At 39.0% G+C, this 17,781-nt stretch overlaps 1 protein-coding gene across 4 annotated transcripts in view; it reads right to left on the reverse strand.

The window, feature by feature from the left end:
- The window catches only part of LOC125454216 (coiled-coil domain-containing protein 148-like), a 98,055-nt gene that overhangs the window by 24,173 nt on the left and 56,101 nt on the right, over positions 1 to 17,781 (reverse strand). For all 4 annotated transcript variants that reach the window (XM_048534763.2, XM_048534762.2, XM_059647288.1 and 1 more), the window contains 4 exons: positions 15,649 to 15,797; positions 11,866 to 11,961; positions 7,367 to 7,530; positions 67 to 205 (listed from right to left, as the gene is read on the reverse strand). In XM_048534763.2, coding sequence (XP_048390720.1) covers positions 67 to 205; positions 7,367 to 7,530; positions 11,866 to 11,961; positions 15,649 to 15,797 — 548 coding nt within the window. The remainder of the gene's footprint in view (positions 1 to 66; positions 206 to 7,366; positions 7,531 to 11,865; positions 11,962 to 15,648; positions 15,798 to 17,781) is intronic.

The following is a 17,781-nucleotide window of genomic DNA, read 5'->3' on the forward strand; positions in this document are numbered from 1 at the left end:
TAATTTTAGAATAAAATTCCCAACTCCCACATATACCTTCCTCTACAGCCAAAATAAAGGACTAACCAGTTCTTGCCTGGATTTGTGTGGCAGCAACCTTAACAGCATGTCCATGTAGAGCATATTTCGATTCTGTGTCTCATTAGAGTACAGATCCACAATAACTTGAAATGTCCAATGATCTTCTTCAGTCCAACCACAGTTCCTGAAAAAGGGAGAAATACCTTTAATCGCAAACCTAAACATAAAAAAATTAACCATTTTTGCTACATAAGAAAGAAAAGCCTAATTAGGTTGATTTTCCTCACTGTTGAGGGATTAGGACTGCTATGGTAGTGAAGGAAAGATTTCCAATTTTGATGACTGTACCTGCAAAATGCTTTTTTTTTTGGGTTCCCTAATGCTTTTTGAACCTTCCTGTGGTGCAAACACAATGCATGTAGCTACTGGTCAGTCAGGGGACATGAAAATGCAAAAATAAAAGCAGCTGTAGATTATTTGGTCCCTCAAGCTTGCTGTGCTATTCAATGAGATTATAGCTACCTCAGCTCTACTTTCTCGCCAGTCTTCACAAACACTTGACTCCCTTGTAGATCAAAACTCTAACTCAATCTTGAATATTTTGAATGATCCACCCTCTAACATTAAAGAATTTCAAACATTAAGGTCCCTCTGACAGAAAAACTTCCAGCTCATCTTCACCTTGAATGGGAAATTCCTTAATTTGAAACTATGTGGTCTAGTTCCAGATTTTGCCATGAGGCAAATATCATGTCAGTAAATACCCTGTCAAGTGCTCTCAGAATCTTTTACGTTCCAATAAGATCACATCTCATTCTGATGTTGATGGTTTCTAAAGATATGGTCTCAGCAATTCGCTTTACAGTTCTACAAGACTTCACTATTTTTAAAATCCATTCTCCTTTCACAAAAGATTATTTTGTCTTTCTAATTATTTACCCTATTTGCAAGCTAATCTTTCATGATTCATGCATATGGATATTCAAAATGCTCTGTAACAGAATTTGTACTGTGCATGTACAGTGCACCCGACTTGACTTAAACCCACGTGCATTTGCACATTCAGAATGTCAGCCTAACCTCAATACATCCATTCAAGAACTACAGGCCCAACTCATTGAAGGACCTTGAGTTTGGGAAAAGTGAACCGAAATGTAGTCACTGATGCAATAATACAACCAACAATAGAACTTTCTGGCTGAAAGCCAAAAATTGTCTCCAAATGGTGTTAAGCCTATCTTTGGCTTGGTATCCAAATATAAAAACTGCTTTCTCTTGACTTTTTTGAATTTTTTGATAAAGTAAATGAGAAGGTTGATGATGGGAATGCCATGAACATTTTCTGTATGAATTTTAATTGAGTGTATCACACAATGGATGGTAAACAAAATTGTGGCTCATGGTCAGGAGAGTCATTGTAAGCATGAATTTTTAAAAATTGTCTTAAGGACAGAAAAGGATCAAAGCAATAAATTGAGAGTTTCCAGGCTGCAGGATGGTAGACAGTGGGGTTAGGACAACTGATTTTTGACGTGTATAAATGATATGGGATATTGGAATACAGAGTGAAATTTCACAGTTTGCCAAAAATACCAAAATGGATGAGTGTCAAACAGTGAAGGTGATGTAAATAACTTCAGTGGGACGTGAATAGGTTAGCCAAATGGGTAGACAAGTGGCAAATGGAACTTAATACAGAATAATGCAAGTTAATCCATTTTGACAGAAGTGATTGGGAGAGGCAATAGAGACTTGTTTAAAAGAGTATACAGTGACAGTGGGACTTAAAGGTACATGTGCATTGGTCTCTGAAGGTGACAACGCATATTGAGAAGTGATTAGTGTTATGTCTTGGACAAGTGCCCAATTTTATGTTCTGACCAAGACTGGACGAGTGCACTGACTCTTTCTAGTGCCAAATAGTCCACTGACACCCTATTAAATCATTCCCCAAAAACTGGTGTGGGAATGAGAGACGCAATTTCTTTTTTTGCAAGTTGATTTTTTTCACCCCCATAATCAGGCACACGTGGCATGTTCTACAAAATTGCACCATGCCTTTGTTAAATCCTGGTCAGTAACAAAATTGACACGTGCTTGGGTCTTCAGGATCCCTTAATGTCCTGCCATTGAAAATTCAAGGGCCTTGCTTAATATCGCCTGAAAATATTTGGGTGGCATCACTCTTGGTGAAATACTGAACACTTTTCATCTTGTGTAAGGAAGGCTTCAGTTCCTCATCAGAACCCATTTTTAACATTCTGGAATTCCTTTTTCTTAAGGTTAATTTTGAGTAAATTGTTCTGCTTTACTTAAATCTGGATCAACTCATTGAGCTTCATTCAGGAAGACTTATTGAACATTTCTTTCAGATTATTCAATTCCCGAAAGAAAGGTTCAGACAGCCACATATATGTCTGTGGTGTCAATTTGACTTCAAGCCACTGAAACTTGTTCAGTCATTGATCAGATCACTGCACATGAAGGATAAAGTCCTGGAATCTCTTCTGCAACTCCTCTGTATTCTTTTTCTCTCTAGATATTTCTGCGACTAATGGAGAAGTTATGATTTTCACTGCAACCATATCACTTCCCCAACAGCAAGTCAATTCTGTCTATTGGTAAACCACGTTTATAATTACAGTTCAGATGTTAGGACCCTCCAGATGTATTCAGTACAAAGGTAGAGGTATAAATTCCTGCTAATATTGTTTGTTAAAACCATTCAACATGCTCTCTGGGAAGAGATATGCCAGTCCCCAGCTCCTGTAACCATAAATAATTTACCTGTCTTATTTGAGGGATGAATTACTTCTCCTTTTGACAAGAATAACTCTCAGGTATCTTGTGACAAAAATAATTGATGAGGATTGAGCTGTGGATATAGTTTATATGGACTTCAGTAAACATTTGATAAAGTCCCACACGGCAGATTGGTACAAAAACTAAAATCACAGGAATTTCAGGATGGGCTGGCTAGATGGAATAGAAAACTGGCTTGGTCATAGAAGACAGGGGGTAACGGTGGAAGGGTATTCTTCAGAATGGGGACCTGCAACTAATGGTGTCCCACAGGGACCGGTCTTAGGACCTCTGTTGTTTGTACTATATATAAATGATCTGGAGGAAAATATGGGTGGTCTGAATAGTAAGTTGGCAGATGACACAGAGGTTGGTGGAATTGCTGATAGTGCCGGCTATTGTGAAAGGTTACAATAGGATATAGATAGATTGGCAACGTGATCACAGAAGTGGCAGATGGGACTTTAATCGAGACAAATGCGAGGCGATGCATTTTGGAGGTCCAAATTTAGGTATGAATTATACTGTACATGACAGTACCATTAGGAACATTAACATACAGATGGATCTGGGCATGCAGGTCCACAGTTCCCTAAAGTGGCAACACAGGTGGCCAAGGTGATTAAGAAGGCACATGGCATACTTGCCTTCATCGGTCGGGCATGGAGTACAACAGTTGCACCTATATAAGATCCTTGTTAGGGCACATTTGGAGTATTGTGCGCAGTTTTGGTTGCCACATTATGAGAAGGGTGTGAAAGCTTTGGAGAGAGCACAGAGAAGGTTCACTAGGATGTTGCCAGGTCTCAAGGGCATTGCCTGTGAGGAAAGGTTAAAAAGACTAGGATTGTTTTTGTTGGAAAGATGGCAGCTGAGATGAGACCTGGTAGAGGTCTACAAAATTATGACAGATATAGATAGGGTGGATAGTCAGAGGCTTTTTTCCCCAGGGTTGAAGTTTCGATTACAAGGGGACACATGTTCAAGGTGAGAAGGCAAAAGCTTAAGGGAAATGTGCAAGGAATGTTTTTCACACAGAGAATGGTTGGAGCCTGGAATGCACTGCCAGAGGAGGTAGTGGAAGCAGGTACATTGGCAACATTTAAGGGTCGTCTGGATGATTACATGAATAGGGAGGGAATACAGAGGTACAGACCAAATAAGGGCAGAAGGTTTGTGTTTTAGTTTAGTCAGGCATAATGATTGCCACAGGCTTGGAGGGCCAAAGGGCCTGTTACTGTACCAAACTTCTCTTTTGTTCATCTCCCTCATACTCACCATGGTATTTCTACTCAGCGTCAGTGGCAGTCAGAGCTTCAAGTTGGTTTGTGGTATTCTTGGTCAAGGCTCCTTTCTCTGCATTGACTTTATGTACCCTAAGAAGTCCTATGGGTTTATCCAGAAACATTCACTTATCAATGCAAAGGCTTAAAGGGCATCACTTCTAAGCTCAGCACCTTCCTTTCAGGTATGAGGAGGCTGTCCCGGGGATTCTCAGCTGTCCTTTCTCATCTCTACCTTTCTTCTTTCTTCTTTTAACCCTCTCACCTTCTATCCTTCGTAGGATTGTAGTGGTGATAGAAAAGGGTTTAGGTTAAAGGACAAGCCTTTAAAATTATCACCCATTTTAGCTGTCTAACTAACAGTTGAAATCTTCGGCTTTTAATATAGGTTCTTACTATTGGAAAGACTGGATTTTTGAATTCTTCCAGGGAACTATTTCCTTAAGGTTCTCATACATAATGTCTATCTTTAATGCCTACATCCAACAACCAAAATTATTTTGCTTTACCCTCAAATTCTATGTAGGTCTACCCAAGCAGCTTCCTACCATTTTGCCTGTAAGCTTCAGAAACTAACTCTCTATGCACCAAGAATTTTTTGACATTTTATAATCATTAGAAGCCTCCTCAGAAAGCATAACATAGACTTTGAGCTCTGTCAGAAAGTTTGTTTTGCACAAACAGTGCCACCCCATCTTTTCAATAGAAAGGAAAATGCCTACATATTTCTTTCATCAAACTCAGGAGGGCCTGTACAAAGTTAAACATCTCGCTACGGGGTCTTGGGTTAGTGTCATGCCTCGAAAAGAAAACAAACTTGAAAAAAGTCAATGAAACTTTTATAATAGAATGGAGGAAGTGAGAGAAACTGAAGACTCCTAATATTAGTTTGTCAGCTCTGTGAGATTGTTCAGTGATATGACTTAATTTGCAATTAAAAATGCATAAGTCCCTCATTCAACAATGGTTTTAATGGATTTAAGTGAGAACAGTGTATAAAAAGTTGAAGTTCAAGTTCAAGTTCAGTTACAGATTCTGTGCTGATTATATCTACATAGGTTACAACATTGCACCTGTGGAAGAACAGGTTATTGCTGACATCAACTTCCAGATTTCCACTCTAATGTTTAGAAAAAAATGTTCATGACTTGCGACGCCAGCGTTATATAGCCAGCATGGTATGTGAGGCCATATCTAATTGCTCTACGGAAGGTGATGCTTGGCTGCTTTCTTGAATTACTGCAGTCCTTGTTCTAGGTGGTAGAGTTGCAAGTTTAGAAGGTGCTAGTGGAGGAGTCTTGGAGCTGCCACAGCGCATCCTGTAGATGGTACACTGTTGTCACTGAGCATTGATGCAAGAGGGAGTTAATGTTGAAGGTAATGGTAAAATGTGTACTAATTAAGCAGCTGCAGAGCATCTGGAATCTGCAATGGCATTAAATGAAGTGCTTGGTATCGGGGCTCACTAAAAGGCCTCACTGTCCCAGTTTCAGATTTTCAATCAGCTGACAGAGACTTTGTAGGATTGTTTTAATGGATTCCCGCAGCTCCAGGAGATTTTTAATTGCACGCATGTAGTCACCTAACAGACCAGAGAACTTGATTCTTCATGAGAAATGGCCACCATTCAATCAGTATCAGACTGCTCTGTGTCTACATGTCTGCACTCAGGGCAACTGTAATAGTGCCTGGTTCCTGAGAGAACACTAGATGCTGCACCTCTTCAGGCCAACATGCAGGCTCTGTGGATAGTTGCTGGTCGATAAAATTTATTGCTCAAAGAGGTGGTCCATGTCCCTGTCTTGTACCTAGGCAGAGAAGCAGAGAGGGGCTACAACCAAAATCATCTTTCAACATGGACCTGCTTTGAGCAGACCACTGGCATGTTGAAGATATGCTTCCTTTGCTTTCACTGTTTTAGTGGTGCCCTCCAGTCTGAGCCAGACAGTGTGTCCAATTTCGTGTTTGTTTTGTTGCGTGCTCCATGCTCCACAACATGACTATACAAAGAGGTGAGGAGCTGGATCAAGAGAAAAGATTGATATAGCACTCTTCTTCAGAGGAGGACAGGGATGAGAAGCATGAAAGAGGCACCTCAGAGAAGGTCAGGATCCACACATCTGAAGGAAGCTGCAAAAGCCATTATAAAATTCACAGTGATCAATTGATTTGTATGGCTAAGGATAAACCTGATTCAGCAACATTCAACATTCAGCAATAAGCAACATTCCCTGCCCATGACAATATCTCCTGCACCATCTTTCTCAGTCTTCACCATAATCCATTAACTGATCAACATTGTAAAATTATAAATCAAATGAGAAGAATTGACTTCACCCAGGTAACATATCAAATGTAACTCACAGCATGAAGCTTTTCACTCACACCAGCCCTACAGCCATCTGGCTAAGGAAGAGATTGAGGAAGCCAGTTGCTGTTTCTCTAATTCACAAATAATATTGGATGGCTTATCACCAGATCAAGCTGAGCAGGTTTTCCAGATATGTGCCAATGTGGTGAAGACCAATTGGAGTGCTCTATCTGGTCAAGACAGTTATATATCTATGGCAGTTTTGGATTAAACTACATCCTGGAAAGTGAGGAGCTGAAATTCCTCAGAAGGAAAACAGAGTTTTAAAGGATTCTGTGATTGAGTCAACTCATATGATGCGGCTTAATGGTTATTTAATATGTAATTTATAGAGTACAGAGCACAATAAACCACAACTAGTAGTTGATTTTGAGCTTTAGAACAAAGATGATTAAGGCGTTATTTAATATTTGCTTTATTAACTCATGTGGAAGAAAAAAGTTCTTAAGTTTTAAACCGTAGATTATCATAGCTTTTTTTATTTTAAGAAATAACAGAAATTTCCGTTAACTGGAATGATTGAAAAGAATTTTTTTTAAAAGAAAGGTTACTGCTCCACTAGGATCATAATATCTGCAGAGAAACTAAAATAAGACAAGGTTATGTTTGCATTGTTCTGGAAACACAATATAACTCTGATACATGGACATACTTTGAGTTTTTGCCTAAAATCACATCAAGTAAAATGCTTATAATTGGAGGTTGGGGTTTTAAGTCACCTGTCGACCCCCCTGATTTTCAGCTTGCATCAGGTGGCGGGCAGATGAAAATCACTTTCGTAATTATACAAATATGCCCACTGCAGTGTCAGGATTTTTCATCTAATTGGCAGGAAAATTACTTGCAGATTAATCTCATTATTCATTTTTTGTGTTAATTGTTACTTTACCTGTCTGTAAATTTAAGTTGGTGATTGATTTCCTCTAGCTGAGATTTGTATTTTGCATTCAGATTCAGGAACTCCTGCAGAACAGAGGCTTTCAAGTCAAGATATGGACATTCTAAGACATGCACATCCTCTGGAATTTCATCAAGATGAGGAGGGATTTCTTCCTGATTATAAAAGAAAAGAAAAAAAGTTATGAAAAGTAATATCCCTTCCTATAATTTTCCATTTAATGATCCTAATTTTCAATAATATTTTAAATAATATTAATGAAATTAATCTTCCTGTGAGTGTAAAACAAGAACAGCAAAATTAGCAGTCTCCACTTAACTCATGAGTGGAGATTTCTGGCAAATCTTTCAAGAGGGCTAAAGTTAACTTCAACACAACTATATTTATTGATCCCTATATAGAACTTATACAAATTATTAAAAGGCCTTTTCAAACAACATTCTCGAAAACAATTGGAGATCGCACAGAATGTTGAGGAAATTACAATTTTCTCTACTGTACTGTTACCAGTTTAGACGGTGTCACAGCTTCTAATGCATTATATCTTTTCCTAACTAAAAAGAGACCAAAACTATTCACAGAACTTCAGATGTGCTTGAATAAAGGCAATGAACAGCTGCAGCACCTTTTCATATATTAATACTCAGTTCCTCGTTAATTGATTTTTTTATTGCAATCTGTTTGGATACATCTGTGTGGCAACTGGGACTTGAACCCAGACCTTCTGGCTCATCTGTGTCACAAGAGCCCAAATTTTTTTAAAATCAGCCTGTTCGGAGATGTTATGACACATCTCTGCAATAGGCTGGACCGCATCAAGACCTTCTGAATTAGAAAGGATACTATTCGTGCAGCATGAGTCCCTTCCCTTACAATAAATGCCAATATTCTATTTACTTTCCTAATCATTTCTGCACCTAGATACCATTTGAAATTCATAGGCATCAGGTTTTAAGGCTGTGAATGAGGTCCTTCCGTCCACCATATCTGTGTCAGTCATCAAGCGCCAATCACTTGTTCATTTTTCAGCAATTGGACAGTAGTCTTGTATGCTCTGATGCTTTAGGTGACCATTTAAATAGTATATATTATGATGGTTCCCACCTATAACACCCATTCAAACAGTGAGCTCCAGATACCCACTACCTTTAAGGAAAAGCATTCTTCCTTAAATCACCTTTAAAACTTCCAACCTTTTACCTTCAATTCCAATCCCGTTATAAAATCCGTCTATGAGGAAGGTTTCTTCCTATCTACCCTATCTTTGACCCTCATAATTCTGTACTCCTCAATTAAGACCTCTTCAGTCTCCTCGGCTCAATGAAAACAAACCAGCCTATCTAGTCTCTATTCATAGCTGAATCACTAAATCCAGGCAACATCCGGGTGCACCTCCTCTACATCCTCTCTAAATGCAATGCCATCCTCCCTATGGCTGGCAACCGGAATTGCACACAGTTCCCCAGCTGTGGCCTGACTAATAGATTCTCCAGCTCAATCATAACTTCTCTGCTCTAGTATTCAGCATGTCAACTAATATAGGCGGTATCCCGTAGGTCTTCTTCATCACCTTTTCCACCTGTCCTGCTGTCTTCAAGGATCTGTCAACAATCACACCACTGTCACTCTGATCCTCTACTTCCAGGGTCCTACCATTCATCATGTACTTCCTTGCTTTGCTAACCACACATTTCTACACCTTCATCTTTTGAATGTACAGATATAAAGTTCAAAAAACCAAATAATGTCTGTGAATCCAGATTATTCTTTTAGAAAAAAAGTGATCTCCCTTATTATTTAGAAGTTGAAGTTGAAGTTGAAGGAGAAAATCCTCAGATATTCCAAACTGAAAAGTTTGGGTAGGACTTTAAATGTCCTCGTTAAAATGATAATGAAGCATAGCACATGAAATTGAGACATTGGGTTTTTTTTTAATCACTTTAGTTGTAGCTCTTTGTTTTAAGATTTTCACCTGTCCAAACAACAGTACCCTTCATCTTTGGTTGTAAACATGAGCCTAGAATAGCAGGTCATCATCCCTTTTACTTGTTACCCAGGAAATAGGCATATAGTAAATCAAAACTGATGCCTACCCAATTGAGCTTTACTTATATTATGTTTCACAACCAGATAAAAACAATTCAACCTTGATTCTTTTGTGACTCTTTTACAGAAGTAAGATCTTGCGGATGCTGGAAACTAAACTTAAAGAAACAGAAAGTGCTGGAAATGACAGTATCTAGGTAGAATCAATATTTCAAGTCTGTGACCTTTCTCATTTTTCTATTTTTATTTTATACTTCCTTTACAAGGTTTGCTGTTATTCTATCATTGCATTTCACTTTAACCTCTCTCTGGCCTACAGGAAAGTTTGTATTCTATTTCCTAAACTTCTTGTTTCAGACCGTTTTGTCTTTTCTTCCCATCCTACTAATTTAAAATGCTTTCTTACTTTGTGGTTAATTCTTTCTACCAGCACATTAGGATCATTTCAGTCAGGAGTAAATCAACTCAGCTATACAGCTGCCAGTCAACCTAGTACTCATCACAATGGTCTAAGAATTTGAAATCTTTAAGTACAATCTACTGAATCCTATAGCAGTTGCCATGCCAAATTGAAATGAATGCTTGATGTCAATTTGAACGTACTTTAAATAGAGAATTTAATGGTTTAGGTATTACATGATGAAAGTAAACATAAGAAAGCAAATATGTACATCCACTATTATGCCACATGATCCAATAAGATAATCAATATGGCAGCAATCAGCAATTTTAATTGTTCAAGTACAAATAGTTGCACACATTAATAAGGCAGTAAACACATTATCTCAATCCTTTGAAGATCAGTTGACTTTGGACAGTAGCTAACAGTCCCAACAAGCAGATTTGCAGATGAGGGGGCATCAAATGCTGTGCTTTTCCTGCCACCCAGTGTCGACCTAGCCATAATTTACAAGCTAGTGGGCAACTGCCCTTACACCAATTGAGGATCCCAAACTCTGCCCCCACCTAAGTGACCTACATGCTGTGACGTGTGCACCCCAGCCCCCACTTTCTTTGTGTCCTTCACCCAAGATCCTCCTATTTTGGCCCTGTTAAAATACTACCCATCTGTACTACCTGTCAACTGACACCTAGCTTTCTGGTTTTTGGACTGATTACACTGGTGCTACTGACTCCTCAGTGGTGAAATGGCTGTAGCATAGCCCAATGGAGCATGTTAAGTTTCACAATAACATTTTTGGTGGCAGTGGAGGAAAATCCACCACTGCTAAAGCCTGCCCCATGTTTCAAACTGACTGATTCCTCCTGCTGTATCCTACCTCCCTATGGCATTTCTTTAGAAGTGTCCAGCTCACAGCGTATCAACATAACTGCAATATATTTATCCTTCAACCAGTTAGTTGTGAATCTTTGAAATTTCCAATTGTAGTCTACTGTGGATACTTAGTCGACAAATATATTGAAAACAGAGACTAAATAAAATTTTAGGAATCTGGTTATATAGGGATAGTTCAGGAAACAAGAAATGTTTTCAATGGTTAGCTTACGCCTGGCTCCTATTTCTTATGTTCCATGTCCTTATTTAGCCAATGCTATGCCAATGTCTGGGATGGCACCATTGATGTGTGAAGACAGGCTATATTGGTTAGGACTATAATCACTGGTTTTTACAAGAAAAAGGGGGAATCTCACAGAAACCTATAAAACTCTATCAGGACTAGACTGGGTAAACGCATGATGAATGGTCCCGATGGCTGGAGAGTCCAGAGCCATAGGTTACAATTTAAGGATATGGTGAAGATCATTTACGACCGAGTTGAGGAGAAATTTCTTCAACCTGACAGTGGTGAGCCTATGGAATTCTGTGTCACTGTAAGTGGCTGAGGCCAAAATGTTGAATGTTCTTAGGGCTAATGGGATTAAAGGTTATAGGGAGAAAGCAAGAAAGAGGCCCTGAATTGGATAATCAGCCATGATCATGTTGAATGGTGATGCAGGCTTAAATGGCCAAATCTACTCCTGCTCCTATTTTCTATGTTTTAATGTGATCATTTTGTTTCTTCCTGATTCTTCAATGTTTCTGGCTATTATGGTGCTGGTCACAAGCTAAATAAGAAACAGTTTAAGATTGCACCATTGACCACATAACTGGTCTTGTCATGCCAAGTGGCAATAACTGAGGAGAACTGTCTTCATGATTTCTGGATCACCAGGATGTTAATTGCAGAGCTGTGTCATTCACTGCAAACATAGCTGTAACTGACCTGCAAAGAAACATCTTTCCACTGCAGGCTCTCTGATAATTTTCGAATAAAGAAAGGAGTTCATTTTGAATTTCAAAATTAAGGTCAAAGTCAAGGAGATTTGGGCTGAGTGGTATTTCATAATTTACGTGAGCCAAAAAGCACTCGTTCCAATGTTTCAGTGTCTGGAAGACTAGAAAATGGCCCTTCCCATTCTGTATAATTTTAAAAGTTATTTACCTCAAATTCAATATTTTTGATCTGTTCTTCCAAGATGCTTCTCTCTTGCTCAAGCAAGTCTGTTATCATCTTCTGTTGGCTTCTTACACATTCCACCTAATTGCATATAAAGGTGAAGAAAATATACATGCTTCACAAGCAAAAGAATAGTAAGTGTTAAGAAGTTATAATTATTTTCCCTGGCAGAGTAATTTAAACAGTAGTATTTTGAGAAATTTTGGAAAGCTCTGACTGACATTTATGTTCTCTTGATTCTTAGGTTGGCTACCAGACAGCCACATTCAGGCAGTAAACTAGCCTCAATCTCCTACAGACACCTTGTGGCTGAGTAGAAAATGCTGGTTATACTCCGTTAGTAGGTTTTAAGTCACCCTTAATTGCTTTCACTGGCATTCTGTCTCGTGCAGGAACAGCTCTGCTGACACCCCACTCCATCTCTGCAGAAATAGAGCCAAAGAACTTATGTGTAGGCAAGCAGCACTATTTTGGCACTTGAATTCTTCTATTCACTGCCCTAGCTAGCCTTAAAAGTCATTGGAAAGCTCTGTTCTTGATAATGTGAGTCTGTTTACTACCAATGCTCACTGTGCTTGATTTGTTAAATCTGGTTCAGGATTTACAGAAAAGTAAAAAGATTATAGAAGTTGCTGGAAACAAAAAGCTGTAAATAGAGTAGGCATTCTGAAATATTGTGAATAAATTTTTGCTACACACATGGAAACTAGTGCCATTTCTGCATAGCTCCAAAATATAAAATATACAAAACTCTTGGGGACAGATTATTCTCAATTACTTGTACCAGAGGCTATTAGAATTATAATACATTCAAAATGTTAAGAACCACATTTAGCTGCTTCACCAAAACCTTCCCTTCATTACAAAGGTCAGAAGAAAGGATGTTTACTGATTATCACAGAACGTTCAGTACCATTCATGACATTTCAGATACTAAAGTAATCTGCGTTCCTATACAAAAAGATCTAGACAACAGTCAGTCTCGAGCTTGGCATTTGAACCATAAAAGTTCCAGGCAATGAGCACTTTTAACAAGAGAGAATCTACGAAACTTCCCTTGGCATTCAATGGCAGCGCTTTTGCTGAATCTCCCACTATCAATATCCTTGAGGGATACCATTGAAATCAGAAACCAAACTGAATAACCACATGAATACAGTGGCCACAAGTGCAGAGACTGGAAATTCTGAGGCAAGTAAATCACTTTCTGATATCTACAAAACATAAGAGTGTTGGAACACTCTCCACTTGCCTTGAGAGAGATTATTATGTTGTTTTGTGAAAATTCTGAGGAAAAGGCATAAATGAACCTTGACATTGAGCATAAGGCAATTACTTTTGGGAATTCAGTGACATTACTGTATCCCCTTAATGGAAAGTAATGCTTCTTATAAGATTGTTACAGGAGTATGCATCTTGGGATAAGAATCAATGAAATAGCAAGTTGTCTTAAAGTTAGAAAGACAATTTGTCTCTCTGCTTGTCAAAACTTAAAAATTCTGCTAAAAGCAGCAGATGTGGTTGGTGAAGATTATAGGAGACTACTAAATGGGATTAGTGAGAAGCATTAAATCTGTTAAAAAAAGGTTGGAGGAAGCCACTACATCCTGTAAGCCTTCTACTGTCATGTGACTTTCACAATAAGGTTGGCTTGGATGCAAAGATATACAACAAATTCAGACATACTTTCATTCTGCATTTATTAGATGTTGCAAACACAGTTGGTTTGTCTAAAATAATACTGGGTACAGGTAAAAGGGTTTTTGTGAAAAATCATGGATAAGAAGATCAAACAAGGAACACCAATCAGGTTTCTTACTGATAATGAAGGTGAATTTGTCAATGATTAGTTCAGGGACATAAAGGAAGCATGAATATCATGATCCCAAATGCCACAGTTGAAAATCTTTTCAGTGACAAGTTCTGTGAAATGAAATATGAGGTAATCAAAAAATGTTGAAGAAATGCCAGGATGGGAAATAAATGCTAGCCTAGCCCAGCAATGCCTATATCCTGTAAATGAAAAAAATGGGAATAAATTAATTTTAAAATTTTAGCTGATCACAAGGTTGCAAGTTGATGGGCAAAATCCTCAATTGCCTGCTGTGCTGTGTAATTGTCCTCTTGCTGCAGAAGCTAATACAACAGTTATGCAGTCTCAGAGAAAATTCAGAAATCATTGAGGCTTAACATAGGACAACTTAATTCAGGAGATTTGCTGTACTATAAGAGAGAGGGTCATAGATAATGGAACAGCCCTGCATTACTCCAATAATCCTTATTAATCCAATCAAATATCCGTCTAAGTCAGCCCTGAAGATATTCAATGATTCCACCTCCAACGCTCTCTGGGGTAGGTAATTTCAAAATCAAAATTGGATCAATGGGCTGGTGAGTGGCAGGTGGAGTTTAATGCAGATAAATGTGAGGTATTGCATTTTGCGAAAACAAACAAGGGCAGGACTTATACAATAAACAGTGGGGTCCTGGGTAGTGTTGAAGAACAGAGAGACCTAGGGGTTCAGGTACATAATTCTTTGAGGTTTACATGATCTACAGACAGGCTGGTTAAGAAGGCATTTAGCACGCTTGCCTTCGTTGCTCATAACATTGAGTATAAGAGTTGGGACATCATGTTAAGGTTGTACAGGATGTTGGTGTGGCCTCTCCTGGAATACTGTCCGGTTCTGATTTCCAAATTATAGAAACAATATTATTAAGCTTAAGAGGGTGCAGAAAAGATTTACCAAGATGTTGCCTGCAATGGAGGGTTTGAGTTAGGAGGACAGGTGGATAGACTGGGATTTTTTTCACTGGAGCATAGGTGGTTGAAAGGTGGCCTTAGAGTTTTGTAAAATCATGAGGTGTATAGCGAAGGAGAATGGCAGACATCTTTTCCCCAGCATGGGGGATTTTACGGCAAGGGGATATATATTTTAAGGTGAAAGGAGAAAGATTTTAAAAAGGCATGAGGGACAATTTTTTCAAACAGAGACTGGTTCATGTGTGGAATGACCTTCCAGAGGAAGTGGTGGATGCAGGTTCAGTTACAACATTTAAAACACATGTACATAAGTACATGAATAAGAAGTGTCTGGAGGGATGTGGGCCACGCGCAGGCAGGTGGGACTAGTTTAGTTTGGGATTATGTTCGGTATGGGCTGGTTGGACCAAAGGGTCTGTTTCCACGCTGTATGAGAATAAATTCCTCCTTTTCTGTCTGTAATGTGAGATCCCTTGCTGTGAAACTGTGCCTCTAGTTCTAGGTACACCTGATGAGGGAAAACATCCTCTCAGCATCCATCCTGTCAAGTCCCCTCAGAATCTTATTACTTTTCCAATACGTTCCCCTCTCAAACTTCTAAATGTCAACAAAAACAACTTTAAAAACCCATATCTTTGATCAAGTTGTTGCTCATCTGGCCTAATGGCTTTAAACAACTTGATGATTTAGGAACTTGCTCTTGGACACTCTCGTAAAGTGCCTTGTGATATTTTACTATATTAACAGCACTGTATAAATACACGTTGTTCACTTTGTTGCTGTGTTAAAACAAAATTAAGGAGAATTTTTCGTGGATTTTGTTCTGTTTCTAGAATGTGTTAACTTTTTGAGTAATCTCAATACATGAATGTAAAAGTTAGACAATAATGAGCATAAATGTTCACCCACAGTAAGTTAAATGCAAAGCAAAGTAAGCAAAAATTGTTTTATGATGTGACATGAAGCCTAATGTAAATACAAGTTAAATTAAATAGTTTTTGTACCTGCTGCTGTATCTGGCAGGAATTAAAACCATCACCCTGGTAACAGTGCTGCATTTCAATCAGCCTTTGTTTCAAGTCTTTCTTCAATTGGAAGATTGGATCCACTGTAGCTGTTCTAAAAGCTTCTTGGTCTTTTCGCAACATTGCACCTTGTGTTAGAGAGAAATTCTCAATGTGCCTGCTACATATTGATTCTTTAAAAGGATAGAATTCAAACAATTTCACTTTACTACTGAAAAGCTTAAATTTCTTGAGTGACATTTTATTACATTCACATGAAAAGTATCAATGTACAAGGAACTATTCAATTATGGCAGAACAGTTAAAATAGTTTTAGAAACTGGGCTCATCAGCAGTTTCAGACCTATTTTATGCATTCGTGGGATGTGGGCATTGCTGGCAAGGCCAGCATTTGTTTCACATCTTCAGTTGAAAAGGCTCAGGATCTCATATATGGATGAGACATGATGAAACACAATGAACTATGAGAAAGGAGAGTTATCTAGGCCAGACCTATGAAAATCAGCCCCATGAAACAAAATCAAATCAAGATTGATTTTTGTCCAACAATTTTTTGGTCAATAGTGCAAACAATCTCCCTCATTCTGCCCTCTCTGCAGAATATTTACGTTGCTGAGTATAAAAAAACATTGATTTAACATTGTTCAAGTATCACTGAAATTGTATTTTCTTTATATTTAAGCCATAACTTGTTTGCTTCATTCCCCGTACATTCCTCTTCAGCCATGAAAAAAGTAAGCTCTTGCTGGAGTACAAAATAACACATACCTGACAATCCACAAGCGGTGGTCTCAGCTGCCAGCTGGAGAACCAGAATTTCAAAACAAAAGCAGCAGAGATAAAAGAAAGCCAAAAGGTATGAAAAATGTCCAGATTTCAAAATCTAAGTTTTATCTCCATAAGGGTGTTTAAAACAACCAATGCAGGCACCCGGGCCCAGCCACAGCATAAGGTCTCAGCCAGCCTGTAAATCTCACATTGATTGCTGGAGGAGCTTTGTCATCACCGCCGCTGCTGCCACTGCTTGCCCCAGACACTGGAAGGAGGTCCTTGCTGCCACTGGCACCACCACCTCCAACTGCCAAGAGGAGCAGCCTCCACTGTCAACTGCAGGGAGCCTGCCACCATTCCATGCATGGCCTGCTCGTTGCTGAGACTGTGCTGCTGCCTCCAATCACCGAGCAGAACTCAGGAGGAACCACATCCACTGCTGCCTCCCATCACCTCCTCAGGCTGCCAGGAGGCTGCTGCCATTCCGTGCAAAGCATGCACTCGCTGATTACACTGCTGCAAAAGCCTTCAAAAGAAAAGAAAAACAAAAAAAAATAGAAGAGAGGAATAGAAAAGTATAAAAAAAGCAGAAAAGAGATGGTGAGGCCTGGGCTCAGAAGTTTGCATGTAGCTCTGCTACTCCACTGCCATCTTGTTCAAGAGAAATACAACAACAAGCCAATCCATTATGAAGCACTGCAGAATTTTTGTCAGCCATCTAGTGTTCTTCCCAATGACAACAGGGAGCTGTTCTGCTGAGGAAAAAGTCTATTGTTACAGAAATGCTCAGAACTCCGAGGTCACTTAGCTGAAGTAAAATCTCTGCACAGTTAATGAGTAATGCTCTAGTCTTTCAAAAAGACACACCAGTGGGAGAGAATAAGCAGCTTTGGTCCCTCGTTAATCCACAGACCTGGTAATGTTCTGGGGATCCAGGTTTGCATCCCACCATGGGAGATGGTAGAATTTGAATTCACTACAAATCTGGAGTTAAGAGTCTAATAATGACCATCAATCCATTGTCAATTGTCAGAAAACCCATCTGGATCACTAATGTTCTTTAGGGAAGGAAAATAGAAAATAGAACATAGAACATAGAACATTACAGCACAGTATAGGCCCTTCGCCCTCGATGTTGTGCCGCCCTGTCATACCGATCTGAAGCCCATCTAACCTGCACTATTCCATGTACATCCATATGCTTATGGAAGGAAGCTGTCATCCTTACTTGGTCTTGCCTACACGGGACTCCAAACCCACAGCAATGTGATTGACTCTTAACTGTCCACTGGGCATTTCAAAATTGACAATAAATGCTGCCTAGCCAGTGATGCCCTTGTA

The sequence above is a fragment of the Stegostoma tigrinum genome, chromosome 7, assembly GCF_030684315.1.
Source record: "Stegostoma tigrinum isolate sSteTig4 chromosome 7, sSteTig4.hap1, whole genome shotgun sequence".
NCBI lineage: Eukaryota > Metazoa > Chordata > Chondrichthyes > Orectolobiformes > Stegostomatidae > Stegostoma > Stegostoma tigrinum.